The sequence below is a fragment of the Cyprinus carpio genome, chromosome A6, assembly GCF_018340385.1.
Source record: "Cyprinus carpio isolate SPL01 chromosome A6, ASM1834038v1, whole genome shotgun sequence".
NCBI classification, from domain to species: domain Eukaryota; kingdom Metazoa; phylum Chordata; class Actinopteri; order Cypriniformes; family Cyprinidae; genus Cyprinus; species Cyprinus carpio.
In genome coordinates, this window is record NC_056577.1 from 20,491,073 (window position 1) to 20,510,866 (window position 19,794).

At 37.2% G+C, this 19,794-nt stretch overlaps 1 protein-coding gene across 1 annotated transcript in view; it reads right to left on the minus strand.

Annotated features, from left to right (window-relative positions):
- The window catches only part of LOC109054253 (VWFA and cache domain-containing protein 1-like), a 73,437-nt gene extending 66,275 nt beyond the window's left edge, over positions 1-7,162 (minus strand). Inside the window, exon 1 of the mRNA XM_042758368.1 lies at positions 6,718-7,162. Coding sequence (XP_042614302.1) covers positions 6,718-7,068 — 351 coding nt within the window. The 5' untranslated portion in view covers positions 7,069-7,162. The remainder of the gene's footprint in view (positions 1-6,717) is intronic.
- Positions 7,163-19,794: the final 12,632 nt, after the last annotated feature.

The following is a 19,794-nucleotide window of genomic DNA, read 5'->3' on the forward strand; positions in this document are numbered from 1 at the left end:
CTCAGTCAGGACTAGTCTGTATGGCCTGAATAAAGCAAACCATTATCTTACCAGTAAAGTTTTGATGGATGACGATTGTAATGGAGGTAAAGACGATAACATTGACATAGAGGAGTAGTACTTTATTAAACACATGCGAGTCCATTATTATTAGTGTGCAAATGAATAAGCCATGTATGTGACCTCTCTGATAGCTTTTTGCACGAGCACATTTCAGTATGGTCGCACATCTGGCAAGTGTTTTATAATGCTGAATAATGCTGTTTTTATAGGAGTATGCTGCGGTCAGTGTTGTTTATATACATATGGGCATCAACACTCACTCTGACAGAGGAACTATTCACTGGTCATGTTGAGCTGCCTTCAGATCACCACATTCGACAAATTCAGAATGTTTTTATTTGCTTTTTGCGCTGTTTAATAATTCTGAATGGATCCGTATATATATTTAATTACAGTCAGGTTAAAGCAACTGGTATAGTGGTCTGTTGGCATCTCTGTGTGGTCCTGTTTGGTATTGCAGCTTGACTTGTTGTTACAGAAAATGCTTTAAACAAATGTGACATTTATTTTTTTCCTCAGTTTCTGCTGTTGCACTGTACACATAAATTGTGAATTATGAAAATTAAAAAATGTTTTAATTTATATTGAAAAATTCTTGCAGAAATGATAGTTTTGTGAGAATCATCCTCAAACTTTTAACATAATTATTTTTATTTAAAATACTGGGATAAATCATACTGGGATGTATGCTAAAATTGTTGGACGTAGCGCCCTACCTAGAAAATTTTCCACCAGCCGCCTGCATAATGCATGAGGCTTTGGAAACTCTGGGAAGAAAATGTCAATTCAAAATGCACATTCTCTAAACAATCAATCACAGCCTGAGAACATTACTCCAACATTACATCAAGAGCCTGTAAAGCAAAGATAAAAGCTGTTTGATTGCTAAAATAGACTTTGCTGACATCTTACCCGGAAGATTTTTTTTTTTTTTTTTTTTTTTTTACAAAACCAATCCAAAGCACATCAAAATGTGGTTTGAAATCTGATTTAAATCTAAATGAAGTCTGAATGGTCAGACTTGACTCAAAGTGATTTAGAATTTACTCAAATGCACTTAATATGAAAAGGAAAATTTAATTGTAGTTAAAATAAAAACAAACAAATAAATAAATAAATTACTTTCAAGTCAATCCAAACCACTCAAAATGCTTCTGAGCTCAAGAAATACAAGTCTGTTTAAAAAAACCTTCTGTTAACATTTAAATATATTTTACAAATTTTTGACAGCTACAGTAGAAGGGTGTTAATTAAAAAAAATTGAATTTTGCTGGTTTTCTGAGTATTTATTTATTTTTTTGTTCTAGGTAAAGAAACGTATCACCCATCCCCATTCACTTTCATTGTATGTAATAGAGTAGTCAGGACACTCCTTTTGTGTAGTCAGTATCTCATTTTGTGTTCAATGGAAGAAAGAAAAAAATACAGGTTTGGAAATGACGTGGATGAGTTAGGCTATTCCTCTAAACTGCTCAAATATTGCATCACAATACACCCCCAAAAAAAAAAAAAATTAATCCTTAATCGACATCAAACTCTTAAATCCTATACATTTCTTTTACTCTGAGACAAACAACAACATGAGGGTTATCAGGACGGTTTAGACCCTGGACAGAGGGGGGCTGTCAGTTTGAAAAGAAAAGAAGCAGAAATGAAAAACAGTCTGGAGCGAATGCAGTCAGGGCCCTTCTCGTCTCTCACAGTTAATGTAAGGTCGTATCAGATGAGGGGGGAAGGAGATCACAGTTACAAAAAACATAAAGGTAGAAGAGAGAACAAGCACCAAGCCTCCCTGCATAGTCATCCAACAAACAACAACACAGACACACTTCTAAGAGTGCTGTGGGGCCCCTAGTCTCCCATCCCCCTAGGAATAGGGTAGGGTGTGTGAAGACCTCCCCATTGAAGACTCTGTGATAAGGCCCAATGTCCCATCCCAGGTCGACCCTGAACTTACAGAAAGAAGCTTTTGAGTGCTGCACAAATGCCAGTTCCCATGAAGCTTCTATTCTTCCCTACGTGTGTGTGAGAGAAAGAGCCCAAACTGATTAAATAAGGCTGGTTAATTACAGCTCCTGGTTAATAAAGGCACTACAGAAGGCAGACTCTTCTCCAAGAGAAAGGGTGGGGGGGGGGGGTTGCCTCTGGGAGATTGTGAATGAAAGACCTCCTCTCAAAAGCTTCCTCACAGCAGACTTTCTAACTAGGTTGTTCAATAACAGGCGCATCCTAGCCGTGCAATGAGAAGCCCTCTTGGTGAAGTTTCGAGTAAATGAAAAATATGCCACAATGGCTTTGTTGAGGTTTACTTTACCATGGTGATACCCAACGAAAAGACCGCCAGGGTGGCCTTTTTTCCCCTCACCGAAAGCCCAATTAAAGCATACAAATGTTTTGCTGCGATGCACAGTGAGGAACGCTCTCTTTAGATTGTTAACTCGAGTCTGGGAGTGGTTTCAACAGGATACTGATCATCAGTGTGGGGACAAAAGACAGCGACAATAGAATGAAACATAAAGCAGAAAAGATATGGTGGGGGGGCAACAAGTGCATAGGGAAAACAAAAGAGAGAATCTTCTGCTGCTGCCATCACTAATTAAAATCAAACAGCTGGAGGATGAGGACAGAAACGCTTTTTAATTGCTAATGTTGGGCAAATCAATTTAGGAATCTAAGAAAATGGTATTAGACTATGAACTTTTGTGTGTGAAAGTGAACAGTGAACTCAAAGATCTAAACACAAGCAACACACATCAAATTTAGTTTGTCTATTTGTTGTACTGTAACTCTATAACTGTCCTGATATCACAGCGAAGAATGTAAAATGTCATATGGTGCGACTCTCCAAAAGCTTAATTATATATTAATATGATATTTTATGATTAATAAAAAAAAAAAAGTCAAAAAAAAAAAAAAAAAAAAAAAAAAAAAAAAAAGATCGGTGCTCTGATCAGGATTTAATTCAGCGTGTGCAGCACAGCAAAAATAGACCTGGAATGCACTGCTGGACCGCAACTGTGTGCAGTGTGAACACTCTAATCCAGGGCTGGGCAACTTCAGTCCTGGAGGGCCACTGTCCTGCTTCAACCCTAATCAAACACACCTGAACAAGCTAATCAATGTCTTCAACATCACTAAGCTAAAGGCAGGTGTGTTTGATTAGGGTTGGAGCTAAATTCTGCAGGACAGTGGCCCTCCAGGACCGAAGCTGCCCACCCCTGCTCTAATCTGGTAACATGGGCGCGGAAAAAAAATGTGCCACATACACACTGCAAACGGAGTATGTGTGAACCTGCCATTATGTGTGTGCACTACGAGTGTGCATGAGCGCACCGTCTCTAGGAGAGTGTGTGAGTGCTGAATGGTTTAAACACTGGCAAGACTTAAAAAGAAATACAAATTATAAACTTTAGTGACGATGCCTTGATTGTGCAAGTGACAATTTCTGTGTCAATTGTGCAGCATGCACAGAAAGTTATTAATGAAGAAATATGAATTGTACCTCACCTTCAGCATTATTTTACCTGGGCTGGAAAGAGATTGAGACTATGCCGCTGCATGTCATGCCGAACCTCTTATGGCAGGCGGGTCGTCAGCATGGGATCGGCCTTTATAGAGACCACCGAACTTCCCAAAGCGATTATCGGCAGATAGCCATCAGCAGCCAATCAATCGGAGCACCCCTAAAATAAATGCAGGCTTGGTGCACATAACCCAAACTTTGAATAGCAGCGAACAACTGATTTCACTGGCACTGATAATATTTCAAAACTGGTGATCACTGATAAATAACATTTGATTTGTCAGAAAATTAACAACTCTAATTTCAACATAAGGTCAACAATAAGGAAACATAATTAAAATGAACCAAAAATAACTTTGGTATTACTGTTTTTTTTGTTTGTTTGTTTTTTTTGGAATTGATACTGTCATGGTTTTCTTTGAAGAACCATGTAAATACCATGGTATATGAATATTAGTTCAGTATATCAAATTACCGGATAATCACTTGTACAATGGTACTACCACAGTACGTTTTTGTTCGGCAAGGTTGAGTCATCACAATAATCTTCAACTAATTTCAAAGAAAACTAATCATACACAATCCACAGAACATAAAGACAGGACACGGTTCTTCTGATCAATACTGGTGGCTGTTCCTCTCAGACGAGCGTGTGCACTTAAGCAGGAAGCTGTTCCAAAGGTCACAGTCACAGTGTAGTGGACAGTCAACACAACAAATACTCCAGAGCTAATTAAGCATGACCGAAAAGCCTCGCCCTCACAAGAAAGCTCACAAGCAACCTACTGTTACACACTCATCCAGTGTAACTGAATTAGATCACATGAACATGTAGATGAGTGACCAGTTTGGCAGTAAGGTGGAGGTGGCCTATCAGACTGGACTTCTTTAAAGGGGCCCCAGCAGCCATGAGCTGATGGATGGACTGTCGTTAACTGGATGGGTCATTTGCAATGGCTCTATCTCAATGGGCTATTTAATCAGATATCATCCCACGCAGAGACTATGAAAAGTCCTTCAAACCAGGACTAATTTCCATTGATACATCCAGCACAAAGACTACTTACAAGAAAAAAAAAAATCACTATATGATATGCAGATTTCTTTCTATTTATTTTTTTTTTTAAATCAAAGAACATAAATGGGGTCCAGTATTACTTTGGATCCAACTGATTTTTTTATTGCATAGACAAAAACTTCTAAATATGTTCTTTGTGTGTTGCTCACATAAAGAAAGAAAGACATGCAGGTTTGGAATAACTTTTGCATTTACTATCCCTTTAAAATTTAGATGCATCTAAAAGCTTTTGTATTTTCCTATAACCACAACACCAATCTTATCACAATCAGCTATTAGGTTTTATACTGATTATGTTCATTGACGTGGGAGGATACTGAAAATAAGACATGACAAGCACCATGGACCAGCTGAGTCTGCATAATCAATCCTCTAGCCCATCTCTATTACTTTTTACACACAGCGATTCACAATTACCATCATTATTTAATTAGGAGGCCTCAGTTAAAACAGCCTCAACTTAAAGCACAGCCACCAGTCTGATGGACAAACAGAAGGAGCTCAGAGAAGCTTTAAGAGAAAAATTGCAAATAAATGAAATGTCATTTACAACCCTCAGTACACTTAACAGGTGGTGCAGAACATTTATGTGAGCAACCCATCTTAAATAAGGATGAATCATCCATCATCCAGCTATGATGCAGGTGTAAAAGAGTTCAGACACATGAGGTCAGATATGTTTTTATGGGCACAGGAATATTTAAACTGGAAGCAGATATTCTAGTTTGTGGGAAATTACTCTAGCTAAATACATGGCTCAAGGCAAGAGAAGAAAAATTTATCTCAACAGATATTCGGTGGAGGTTGCCAATTTGTAATTGTTGCTGCATGAGTATTCATTCATTTGATTAACAACCAATTATAAGTCCAAAGAGAGTGTGGAGAGGAGAGAGAGGGGGAAAGTGTGTGTGAGACTGAGACAGAGAGAGAGAGAGACAGAGAGAGAGGGAGATTATTAACATCTGAGTGTGACAAAGAAAAAAGGAGGAGCTAGGACAGCAGTATAGTGTGGCACAGATGAAAGGCCATTTGGGTCTGGCCCCCTACTGCCCACCTCTGTGCGCGCTCCCTCTGAAGTGCAGCGCGTTCACACCAACACATCACAGCGCAACAAAAAAATTTACCATTTGTTGCGAAAAACACTTCTAATTGTATTCGTAATTAATAATAAGGTCCAAGGAAGATGTTTATGCCTTATAATATCCGCAAATCGATCCTGAAACTTTCACAAAACATATAATTAATGTGAAATTGGAATGAATTTCACACACACATACGGTGTATACATAAGCTGCCTGATTCTGGTGGCGCCAAATAGTGCATTTAATGGTATGTCTTTACAAAAACACACGGTAAGATATTTATAAATAAACATTATTTGCTTATAAAATGAACCAAGTCACACAATACCCCAAAGTAATATAAAAAGCTATAGTTGTAAATGAGATATACACTTCCATTTTTAAAACTAGAAGAATTTTTTAAGCTAATAACAAATTGGGGTAATAAATGTAGGCTACGCATTGTCTATTTTTAAAATGCAGATATGATCATGCATTGGAGGAACTTAAGTACTACTGCAGATGTTTCTGATGAGGGAAAAATGAACACGGGGAAAAGTAAACAATAAATCTTTCAAATGCAGTTTTAAATCTGTTCATTCATATCACGTAAAGCCTTTACATGCATGAATGCACACAAGCATGACTGGAAACAGTCAATCAATAAACAAGCAATTGTAAAAGCTGTCATTACGTCAACGTGTTTTTAAAAGTCCAAATAACTCTGCAATGAACCGTCTGTATGTTTGATAAACAGCGCAAACCATGCAAAATAAGCATTAAGGTAGGCTAATTAACAGAAATGCACAGTAGTATATGATATTATACAGGACTTGCATCTATCCTAAATAACGTGCACATAATGTCACACTTCCAATGTTATTTAAGATTAATAGAGCAAACCAAACTCTCTAAAAAAAACATTATATATTACAAATTGAAAGTGCATTAAAAGACACAGGCTGACGTTTTAAAAGTGTTTTATTAGTTACCTGCATGGTGAGAACACCCAGCTCCTGAGTAGACAGCTTCTTCATCTGCACTGCCAAAATCTGAGCCTCTTCCAGGATCGAAAACTCACTATCCGCACCGCAAAATCCACCACAAACAACCAGCAACAGGGCGACAAGGCTCCACTTTGAAATCTCCAGGTTATTCCAGTGTGATCGGGAGTGTGTGCTCCACGCCGCGAGAGAGAATCGAGATCCTGTCCGCGCACGACTCGCCATTATGGCTCGATGCGCTCCTGCACGGGAATAGCGACAAACTTCACCGATTACTTCCCAACTTTCCCTTTTCACTTCTCCCACTTTTCGAACTCCAGCGGGGTTACTATGTCGCATCAAGGCATAGTTTCAAAAACTCAAACGCTGGTAAAGAGCGCAGCATTAGTTTCTTTGGCTGTTGGCGCTTGTTAAAGCGAGTGAGTGTGTGTGAGCCGAAGCATCACAATAGGAGTGAAAAGCAGGAGGCGCGCCATCCAAACACCGTCATGGATTCTGCAGAGCAGCTGGATTTGGATTTGTTCCTTGCTGTTTGGGATCCCAGAGTTCCTCTGAAGTATTTTCATAATTCAAAACCTCCTATTTTGCTTTCAAATTGTCATTTACCAAGTTAAAACTAAGTAGACACATCTGATTAAGGCTTTAACCCTTTTTATAACACAAAGTAGACATACGCTTTTCAAAAAGGTGACTTTTATGTTAAGCCTACTTTATAGAAGATCGTAGAAAAGTAATGACATTTGTGTTTGGGGTCAATCTGATATTAACCACATCCTGTAGAAAAAAAAATTAACAATAAACTATAAAATAAAATAAAACTATTGATAAACAAATTCAAATAAATGTCTGAAAAAATGTCTACTGCTACATTGTGTGTCAGTGATGTAGGGGCAATATTTGGACCATATAATTCATTTTCAGAAGCATATATATATATATATATATATATATATATATATATATATATATATATATATATATTACCTTTTTTTCTTCTAAAAAACACACAGCACATCATCTGTTGAAATAGTTTCTTAATCTAAACCATTAAGGCTTACATATAAAATCAAATCACCAACAAATACAAAAGTAGCTGTCAATAATACAATATAGTAATGCAACATTCTGCTAGAACACATTGTAAATAATGTCTGCAGTTGGCATTAGCAAAATAGAATATTATTAAATGATATTTAAATATCTAAATAAAATGAATGAATGAACGAATGAATGAAATAATTGGGTATTTTGTGTCACTGAATCACGTTTTTTATCTGACTCAGTTGTATATCAATCTGAGAACAGCATATTGAAATTAACATTTTTTTTTTTTTAGATGTGGCAGTCTTTTCAGTTTTTTAAATGAATGCACGTGAGCTATCAAAAGGGGTTTGAGGTTTTTCAGACCCGAAACAGCATGAGGGTTAATCAAGAATACATTGAAGATGTGGCCTAAATCTCTTAAACATTTATTTACTTAGGAATATGCATGCTACTGCAAAGTTTTCATGTTTTGCAAAAATGCAGCGCCCCAGTCATAGCATGACAGGAGCATGTGTGGTTTGTGGGGGCATTACTGAGATGCATGCATGTGCCAACCTCAGAAAAGCACTGGCTACTCCAATAAGTAAAATGGCAAATATAACAGCTGAAATGTGTGGTAAGGGAGCCTATATTCAGAACGGTGAGGTGAACTCCAAGTGTGAGGGAATGAATGCTTTTGTGCTTTCAGTGATTTTCTATGTGTACTGGACTTGTGAAACACTATATTTTTATGTAATTTAAAGCTAAGAAGCATAATAATGTGGTCTGACCTGTGGTTGAGGGCCGTTTAAAGCAGAACACATTCATTTTGGGCAACTGAGGATGCATTGGTTCTGCTGAACGAAAGCAGCCTGCAGGTTTTTTATTATCGTTTCTCTCAAAATAAGGATAGGAACCTCACAACCTCATGAATCTCTGTGCTACATTACCTAATATGAAGTAGGGTCATTACAATATTTTTTAAATTGTTTTGATATTTTTGTCTAATTAATTTTAATGAGAGAGAGAGTGAGGATTAATTAGGTGTTAATAAATATTTAACAGTTTGCGTTATATAAGCATGGTGTGATTTGGAAAACCTTGCAAACCATGCTGGAATTTAAGGGATGGACAATATCAGCCTCAGCCAGCTGTGTGGGGTGATTTGCAATTCATTCATATAGTTACTTCTAGAGACAGTTTAATATAATGTATGCATATGGAAAAATGCATGAAAACACAATTAGCTTTATGTGTCTTTAAAAGTGTATAAAGCATGGTGACCAACAAGTTATTTTTGAATTACTTGAGGACAGTTTGGTCACCACCAGGGGCGTTGCAAGGGCTGGAAGAGATAAGCCAGCAGCGCAGATTGCTTTTTTCTCATGGAAAAATGGATTTCTAGTACTTGGAGAACAAATTAAAATTTATAAAACATGTAATACATATTTTATTTGTGAGGTGAATGGTCCATCTTCAAAAAGATCAGGGGCTTTTGGCAAAACATCAGGGGCTTAAGACTCTGTTTTTACTTGTGCTTAACAAACCCACCACTGTAAAATTGGTTTCATGTGTTCAATTTCGTCCGGTCTCTTTTGTATCTTTGTATTTACTGATTTATTATACGCCCCAGTCTTAGATTAATTGCCCTGAATTAAGAACCCCTTTAATTGCAATCTAAAAAGGCCTCCAGCTGAGTCAAATTAAAAGCTGTCCTATTTAATCTTGACAAGTATGTGTCTAAATATAAGATTTATTTATTTATTTTTTGTGATACTTGTTCATGAGGCCCTTGTTTGTCCTGATCGATTAAACTGCTCGCTGTTCTTGAACCCTTTCCAACAATGACTGTATGATGTAAAATGAACTTATTTTGTCTTCTGTCTATATTATAAATATCAATTATTATATACTGTATATAAATTTTTTATAATATACATTTACTTTACAAATGTAACATTCATCTATAATTTTATATATTTATACAATAAATATCATTCAAATATTTAAATATAATATATATTGTATATATGTAACAATATTAACATTTAATAATGACAAACAGTATACATTAATTATATTTATTAATTATATGAATCTATATCATTTATATATTAATATGCATAAATGTTTAAAAAATTTAAATGTTTAAATGTATATGGATTCCACTATAGGACCATAAACATAAAAAAAAGAAAAAGAAAAAAGAAATACACAATAAAAAAATAAAAAAAACAGTCAAGTCAATCTCAAAAGACATGATGGTTAAAAACCGGGTATATGCTGATGGTGAATGAAATCCGCTGGGATGCTCCATCAGTGCTTGTGTGGAGGATGAAGAGAAGAAGGGGGGAGAGGTGGAGTGAGTGCGGGTGGGGGCAGCACACACTGCTTGATCCACAGCCAGAGGAGATGAAAGGAGCATCACCACAGCCCGCAGTTTCTCCTCCGGCTGCTGCCGATGCCTGCAGAGCACAGAAACTGGAATAGATGAGCTACACGCTTTGCATTTCGACTGTTTCATATGAAAATTTCATGACCGTAGCTAACATGCCTGATAGTCCAGAATAATGTATCAGCACTGGATAAGTTGCAAATAAGTGGTATATTTACATACCATACATATGCTGCTGTGCTCTTCTTTAGAGGTGGTGAGTTAAATGTCTGTGGTAGTTTATCATCAAGTCCATACACACGAGCAGCAGCCCAGGCTGTAATTTCGTATGTGGCCAGGGTTAGGCGGAGGAACGTGCTCAAGTATGGTATTTTTCTAGCCCCATTAAACAGCGGGAGAGATTTCAGTCTCATTAGCAGTACCAAGAAGTTGCAGCATAGTGGTCAGTATTTTAAAGCTGAAAATATAGACTTTGGATCTTCATGCAATAGCAAGAACCTCTCTCTGTTTTTATTATTATTATTTTTAAATTTGAATGTGCTTTATTGATATATGACGAATATTTTACACAAATATAACATTAAAATGATCCAAAACAATACTCAGATAGATCACATTAAGAAACATTAAAATCATTACATTGAAATCTCCATGTTCCCTTGCCTGCTATGTCATTCACCTGTAGCAAAACATAATTACATAAGAATCATAGTGATTAGTAGTTAGTGGCTCAGAATTTGACTCAGTGGATTATTTCATTTACATAATTCTAATTTGTCTGCAGTTCCACAAAGCCACCTGGTCTGAAGTGATAAAGGTTGAGCAAGAACATGCATGATTTGCAGACTACTGCTGCTCTTTGAATACAGTATGAAGGTTTTAATAGAGTGGCATTAACAAAGACAACTGTTCTAACTGTGTTCTAAATTGCTGGTTCTCTACAGATTTCAAAAGCTTGAGGAATACTGTTTCTTAATTTAAACTAGTCTCTTGTTTTGGTTCCCACTGAGCAACAGAAGACAAAGAGAAAGAACGTGCCGGGTTGTTTTTAGTTCTGCTCTGCACACAGAACAGTGTAAACTAATGGACTGCACCATTAAAAGAATGAATGCCGACCCTGACTTTTAAACTCTGACCCCACAAGGGGCCACATTCCTTTACATGACCTTTTCTTGAAACAGGTCCTCTTCACATGGGGTTCAGTGGCCCACTGGTGTTCACTCTTCTCTCTCTGAGAAGATCTGAAGACTTAAAAATGAAACAAGAAACAGCATTTAAAGAAAGTGCACTTTAGCAGTATGTTATAATACTGTAAATATTCAGTCTTTTAATGACACCAAGCACAATGTAACAAGTTTCCACCAACAAGCAGTTTGTCTGTGGCAAATTCACAGCTAGTCGAAAGACATTTAATATTTAATGTACATTTATGTAAGCAGGAGTTTGGACCAATGAGATTTCACAGTGGGTGGGGCTATACTACACAATGGAAACAATACAATGTCCAACACTGTAATGTAGTAGGTGAAAACAACTATGTGAATAGAGTAGTATGACAAAATAAATAGTAAACATAAAACAGCAGGCGATTTTATGCGGATGATCTACTATTTATGTTAAGATTTCAAAGTGCAAATCCAATAGACACTTAACTATCCAATGAGGCCACATGAGAGGAGTTCTGGATGGCAGTGAAGTGACACAATGGACACTGGTCACATGACAATGTGATCCATACTACACACTTTTTTATGGTCACAAAGTAAGTAGTTACACAAATGTGTATACTCAGACAGGCGATTTTGGATGCAGCGTTAGTCTTAGATGAAACATGGACCTCACCTCAAAGAAGTAAGTCTGGGAGTAGCCACTATCAGTTTTTAATTTGAGCCAGCTGCTAAACTAGGCCTCAATAATGAGCAGATGGATGTGATTCAAGCAGGCATCATTAAAACACTCTCATAGCCTGAACTCTTGCTGAGCCGAATAGCCAAACAAAAAGGACAAAGCCATTCCAGAGAGTTTTGCACCCAAAAACAAATGGTACCATGGCTCTGTATTATGTTTTATACTCTTTTTAATGTCGGTTTAAGGAGGGATTTTGGGGGAGTTTAAACCTACTCGTGTTGCCATGACAACCTTATTCCTGGCTTTTTACAGACAACTGAAACTGAATCTGGTTCTGCACTTTTCTCCCCCCTCAACCCCCCCCCCCCCCCCAAACTATTTCAACATCAGAGCAGTATAGTGAGCTTTGAGGACTAAGGCGATTCCCAGATGAAGCTATTTTCTATTTCTGGATGTGCTGAGGACTGTGACATTAGCAAGCAAATGCGAAACAGCATTTGCAAAAACATTTCCAATAGACATTTGGTTTAAGCAGGACTTTAGCAAAATAATATTTTGCAAAAGATGATAGTAAATCCAAAATGATGAAGATGATGGTCTGGTTATGAATTTCAGCTGTAAATATGCTGTTGTGAGAATATAGCAATGGAATCAGACTCCACAGAGTGCAATAAAAACTTCATTCATTTTCTCCATAGAGAAATATATTGGAGATAATGTATAAGCCTTTCAAGATAGATATTCCATGAGCTCTGAGATTGTTAAGTGATGATATATGCTTCCATAAAAGCCACAAGTCAGAGTGATTTTAAAGTAATTTTAAACAAATTGTCTTTAATATCCAATCATAATCCTGAAGCGGGCAGCTCCACCAATCAAAGTAGTCCATGTAACCATGGAAACGAGAACTGGACCAAAATAATTATTGGAAGATTTATAAAGTAAAGTTACCGGAACCTTAAAGGGGCAGTTCACCTAAAAATGAATTACTTTACTTGTTGTCCTAAACCCAAATTATTTTCCTTCTTTTGTAGGCCACAATATCTCTCAAATCCTATTATTGAAATTGAATATGGGCATAATCAAATTTGGCACATCTTTAACAGTTACAAGATATATGAGATTTAATGTAATTTAGAATCACTGACAAAATATGGTGATATCAAGACTTGAGGACTTAGAGGACTTTTTGGACAAAATATCATTTGTGACAAGCCTAGAATCGTGCCACACCCCCAGATCATTCAGGGCTGCAAATCGGGCTTGAAATCGGCCTTAAAATCTTCAAGTGTGTGGCCAGCCATAGTTTCATGAGTCTTATGGATAACGTTTATGGTGCTTTTAATTATTTTCTGGAGTGTTGGTCACCACTTATTTTCATTGTATTGAAAATTGCAGGATTAACATTTGGCTTCCTTTTGTGTTTTTACAGAAGAAAGTCAGGTTTCGAGCAACATGATGGAGAGTAAATGGCAGAATTTAATGTGTGCAGTACTTTTCTTTAGGTCTCTGTGTAGCACATCTATGAGAACCCAGAAGTTAATTTTTCATTAAAGTTAGTGCTCTTAGCAATGTATGTTCAAGATGTGAAGATCTCCAATTATATAGAGTTGCACTGGCTAATATTTCTATCTTAAAATATCAGAAATTATAGAGCACAAAATCTGCAGTCACATCCATTAAATTGCAACTGAAAAACACAGAACACACTTGAAGATTCAAAGCATATTCATGTATTAGAAAACAGGCCCTTCTCTACAGCTGTCCTGTAAATCTTTAAGGTGGAACATTTCCTCCATGACAATAATTTAAAGCTAACGTTAAAACCAGCCCCATATAGGATGCTTTCCTGAAGGGTTTGACTTTTTGCTCTGGGCAGACTGCCATGAATAAGACTAGAGTGACTGAGGACACAATGTCTGTTGGACATTAAGCCTTTTGTGTCAGAGTATTTGATTCCTGAGAATAGGTGATCAAGGTCTGGTAGGATTCCATAGGCCGATGATGTTTGAATTTAAGTTGATCTCATAATTGAGACGGTGTATTATGAACCAAATCTATAAAAGACTTGTACACAAAATCTGAATGAAGAAACAGCAGTCTGAAAAAAATGAATCACACAACAGACCCAATCACAGACCTTTCAAATAACTCACTGCTGTACAGGTGGGAACAACTTCTGAGCCTGTAACTCAAGAGGATTTTGTTATGTAATATTATATGGATTCTTCTAAAGGAGAGTACGTAGAAACACGCTGATCCAGGTCATGAAAACTGGCCTCAGATCTGGCCCCTCCTTTTAGCCTGGGGGAAGAGGCCTTAGAATTGGAAAGAATTTTGGGCTGAGTGGAAACATACGTGCAAATATAGGAGAAACAGAAAGCGAGGGGGGAGACGGGGGAGACGGGGGAGAGAAGGAGAGAGAGGGAAATGGGCAGCGACAGTAAGAAAGAACACAGAACATAATAGAAATAAAAAAAGAAAAAACAATAAAAATGAACAGAAAGGGGATTGAGTGAGTGCATTCCGGATTACTCATGAACCCCAAAAGCACATGGAAGACATTAAAGAGCATTATGTTGATTTTCTCCTCAAGAAGACTGAGAGGATGGATGGACTGATGACGGATATATATGCAGAGTTCATTTTCTTGTTAAACAATCTTCATCACAAGTCTCGCTAGCTAAATAAACCGAGACAAGAAAAAAACACCCTCATTAGCTATGACTGTTCGTCAGCCTGTTTCTCCAAGATGAAACAGCTCTTCTCATTATACCTTCTTTCTCCATTGTGCTGCCAAATTGCAGTAATCCAAGCTGTACTGTGTTCACTAAAGCTTTGGAAAGCACAAATGTCGAAGGAAAACCTCTCCTCGGTGGTCTGTAATGGAAAACCACAGATCCATCTAAATCTGTTCAGGTGAAACCATGACTACATTATCTTTGCAAGCTTGTTAATATGCGGTTTCAAGGTCAGCCATATCGCCTTTCAACATTTTTTTTTTCATTCTTATAAAATGCTGTGTTTTACCAAAGAATCTGATATGTCGAAAACATGGTAAATACGACCATGACCATGCTACCTAGTGGTTGGAAAGCCTTAAATCATCCTTATATTGTTGGAAATTCTTGGCCAAAACTCGAGACCTGGCTCTCTTTAGATTTCTTGCCTCTTATAGTGTGTGCACTTTTGTAAAATGGCCAAACCCAAACCCATGTTTTGTTTTTCTTCCCAAACCCATCCATACTGATCAAAATATTCCAAAAATTCAATGACATTGCTGGTGAAAATACTGACATGTATTTTAAATGCATATTAGCAATGGTGCTATTCATGGCATAGAATACAGTACGTTTTTCTTATATATAAGTTTTGATGTGTCTTGAAAAAGCTGGCTGCTGACAATTCCTGCAGCTCAAACTGTAGAGTATGTTGCTAGCACTACCAAGATCATATGATTCCCAGGGAATGCATTAGTTATATACTGTTAATGCAATGTACGTTGTTTTGGATAAAAGTGTCTGCCAAATGCATAAATGTAAATGCAACAAGAGGACTACAGTGGTAGCTTGTGATGCTAATTAAATTCTTGATGATTAAATCATGATCATTAATTCATGACATTCAAAATGCGATCAACTCATAAATGAAAACATCCAACAGTACTTTTCTAACAGTAGATCGAGCATGTTTAAATAAATGTAAGTTAACAGCTGTTGTTTTGCTTATGGAGCCACAGAAATAATGGTTAGACACATACCCTGAGGTCTTAATAAAGAAGATTGGCCACTTGAGGAAATCAGAAGACCTTTTGTTCATCTGTACTGCTTAAGGTCAGAGCACCATGCTCTGGACAGTGCACTCCTTTGTCCAGGGGTCAATCAGCTGTCGCCCGCTCTGAAACAACAGTTCACACGTTCCCTGACAATTGAGGATTTGTCTGCGCAAAGAGGGAGAAAGAATGCGAGCCAGGAAGAGATGATGGGAATAGATAAGAGTGAGGGCCCAGGAAAAAAAACACAGTAACTTTACACCAGCATCTCATTCTCTCTCTTGCATCACTCTGCCTTTTTTGCTGCTAGAAGAGCACATCAGCATTCAGATGCTCTTTGACTATGTCCAGTATCCACCTGAATGTACTTTGTGTCTTTTGTACTGGACTTCACAACATTGAAGAAATATTGCATTTTCTGTGCAATTTTGGTGACAATTTTGCCCATTTCATCATATGCCAAAACTGGCAGTCTTTGTTTAGCGTGACAAGCTCATCAACTTCAAATTAATCACCTTCGTGATGAATCTTACCCTCCACAAAAAGGTCTGTCGATGCAGTCGCAGTCTTGCACTGTGATAGAGAACCAACAGGACCATAGCAATTTGAGATGGTGAAATTGAAATGGTACCATACCAACTCAAAATAGTAGTCAATGTTTTGTCAGGATAATAAAAAATACACTATTGTGCACCATGTCAATAAGGATATCTCAGCTAAAGGCTGGAATACATTACATGACATTTTAAATCTGATCAGATTTGAAACCACTAGGCAGCATACACTTGTTGACTTTGTAAATGGTTACAAAGGATAACTGGGCATCTTGCACAAAATTACTAAAGATCGCACACTACCAGACTCATACAGAATTGTGCACCTCGTTGCTAGGAGATGCATGACAAATCAAAAGAATATCACAATTATCAAAACATCAAACATATTTGATCTCTTCAGACTGTTGGGAATCTAAGTTTGAAGTAAAAAAAAAAAAAGACTCTGTGCCCCTCATACACTATGCGATTTTCAGTGAAATGTTACAACTCCGACTGCCCAAAATCTGCAGACTCTGACTTTCGGCATTTAGCATTGACTTGTCCAGACTGCAAACTGATGCAAAAATCTGTGAAAAAGTCTTGTAGAGCATTTCGGCCATAAGATGCATACAGTATGACATTAAAGTCCTCATTTTCATTATGATATATAATTTAATATGGAATATGTCTAGCCTGTCTATGATGACTACGGTGGATGCTATAATTTTATTAAGGAATTTTATGATTTTGTCTGTTGCGCTTTCATATTTGTGAAGAGATGCCTTCTCTGCCAAACTGACAAATGGAAGCAATTTAATATAGAATGTTTTCATTATTATGACTCACATTTCATCAGAGCCCATATCTCATATCTCACTTTAAAGCACAGACAAACACTCAAAATACTCACATCCACTATTCACACACATCCCTATGCAAACTTAAAAGAACTATGCAAAAGGCTGATGAACCTTTCAGGTAAGTTAAGGATGTTCCTCTAAAGAAGCCCCTTGAGGAACAGTTCTTATTTGAGGAGAGCAACTGATCATCTGCAGGTTACCTGTCACATGTTGACTTTCCATGGCTTAACCACAGTGACTTGGAGGGAATAGAGAGCTGAATGATTGATGCAAATTAGGTCAGCTCTTGAGGGAGATCTTGCTGTACCAACCAAAATACTGGCACTTTCTTCAGATAACACTAATAATATTCTTTATTATTTTTGTCTGGTTTTCCAGTTAAAAATCCTCGCAACAAGACACATTTACTTAAAAAGATACACCAAATAAGATATCAAGACTTCTTGTCATAGAGTTCACAATACCAGTTGTCTTACTGCACTGCAGATTTCCAAAAAAAAAAACAAAAAAACATTGGATTTAACTGAAGAATTTTAATTGTGTAGGGAGGAAAAACATAAGACATTAGCAGGGTTTGTGTTCAAAACACATTTAATCTGTAGCATTGGTTAGCACTATGCTAATGTTTTCTATTCATCTCATAATCAAGCTTACTCATACCAGAAGGATTTGCTGTTTCTCACTGTCTCTTGTGAACACAAAAGAAGCTAAACTGAGGGGAGACTGAAAGGATTATTTTGAATGCTCACAGGACTGACAAGTTATGGTTTGGGGGCTCATCAAAATTTTAGGCATTCATCTATATTAAATTGGGGTGGGGTTGTGAGGTGACAAAGTTCTTGGACTTCACCTGGTGTGTGTGTGTGTAAGATAACGAGAAGGTAACCCCAATAACATAATAGGCCTACAAGTTGGGGTAATTTGCATCAATATAAGAAAGAATGAAAAACTGTAAAATAAAATTACAATTGTATGAATCGCATTATTCATAGTGTAACAGCTTTAAAAAACAATAAAATATCTTGTTATAGTTCTCCAGCTAGCATTCGCATTTTCAATAAAATTTTCCCCTACTTGGCATTATTAAGTGAATAAAGGTAAAGTTTAATAATTTATCATTATGAATACATTCTTTAAGTTCATCCTAAACCATATAGGATGGGTATTGATATACTTACCTTATGTTGTACCTCACTTGGACTCAATCCATAATTCATGTCTGCTGTCATGCCTCACTGTTGTAACTCACGTTTTACACTTTTTTGTGCACTCATTGTAAAACTGGAAAAAAATCACATTTTCTGCTAAACGACAAATAACCAGAAGTGCATTTACATGCACAGTTAAAAGTGAGGAAGAGCGTGTTTTTGCAAAGTCAAGATATAGTCATCAAGGTCAAGTATACAATACTTGAATATTTGATGGATAAATAAATAACACGTCACCATTGTCTTTCAGAGTATACACACTGGAAGAAAGTCGATCTGTATTCGCAATATCTATTTTACATGTAAACGCATGTAAAACTTGGTCGTACAAAAGGAGGAACAAGGAGGAGTTGTTCAAATGTCTTTTAACATTTGGAATATTCTACAGACTCTATATTCTATAGAATATTATATAGACATATATTTCACTATATTCACTATATTTAACAAGTCAAGTAACCTTTATTTATATAGTGCTTTATACAATACAGATTGTGTCAAAGCAGCTTTACAGTGATAAACAGGAAAACAGTGTGTTGATAATTTAGGAGGACAATAGTAAACAGTCAGTTTTTAAGTTAAAGTCAGTTCATTGTTGATTCAGTGATGTCACCATCCAGCTCAGTTCAGTTCTCTTCCAACAGTGTCTGAGCAGTCAAGCCGACAATATTTACAGAATTAAGTGTCTCCAACTAAGCAAGCCAAAGGCGACAGTGGCAAGGAACCAAAACTCCATTGGAAACCAGCATGGTGTGGTTTAATTCCAGGCTGCTGCTCTTGTGCTGATTGGCGTCACTCTTTAAAATACTGGGTTGTTCCAACCCAACTTTGGGTCAAATATGGACTAACCCAACTTTTGGGTTAAAAATTGAATTTCAAAATTTAACCCAACAGCTGTGTTAGTCTATATATGGCCCAAAGTTGGGTTGAAACAACCCAGTATTTTTAGAGTTGACGAGGTCTTCACAGAGGATCTGTCTCTAGGGCTCATCTAATTGACATGGACTATGCTGACATTCAGGGCTGTAGAGGTCGTCTCTAGGTGCTCATCCACCATCTGGTCTGGGTAAGAACTGGATCTGGGTGGCTGTGGTGACCTCGGAATAAGAATGAAACAGACTAATATTAGCATAGATGCCATTTATACATAATTTCCATATTGGAAGCACTTTTGCCATTCCTTTTCTCCACCCACTTCTTGGAACACCCATCCTAAGGTTCACTGGCTCTTGTCATGCCCAGATCCACCCCTGGCCCATCATCAACCGCACACCTGGAACCCATCTGCCATTATGGGGTTTCATTCAAAGCCAGCCCCAATCATAACCATTGTCTGTCATTTACACAGCCCTACTATTTGCAAATCACATGGATCCCTATTGTTTCCCTAGTCTTGTCCCCCCCCCCTTATGTTTCTTCGTAT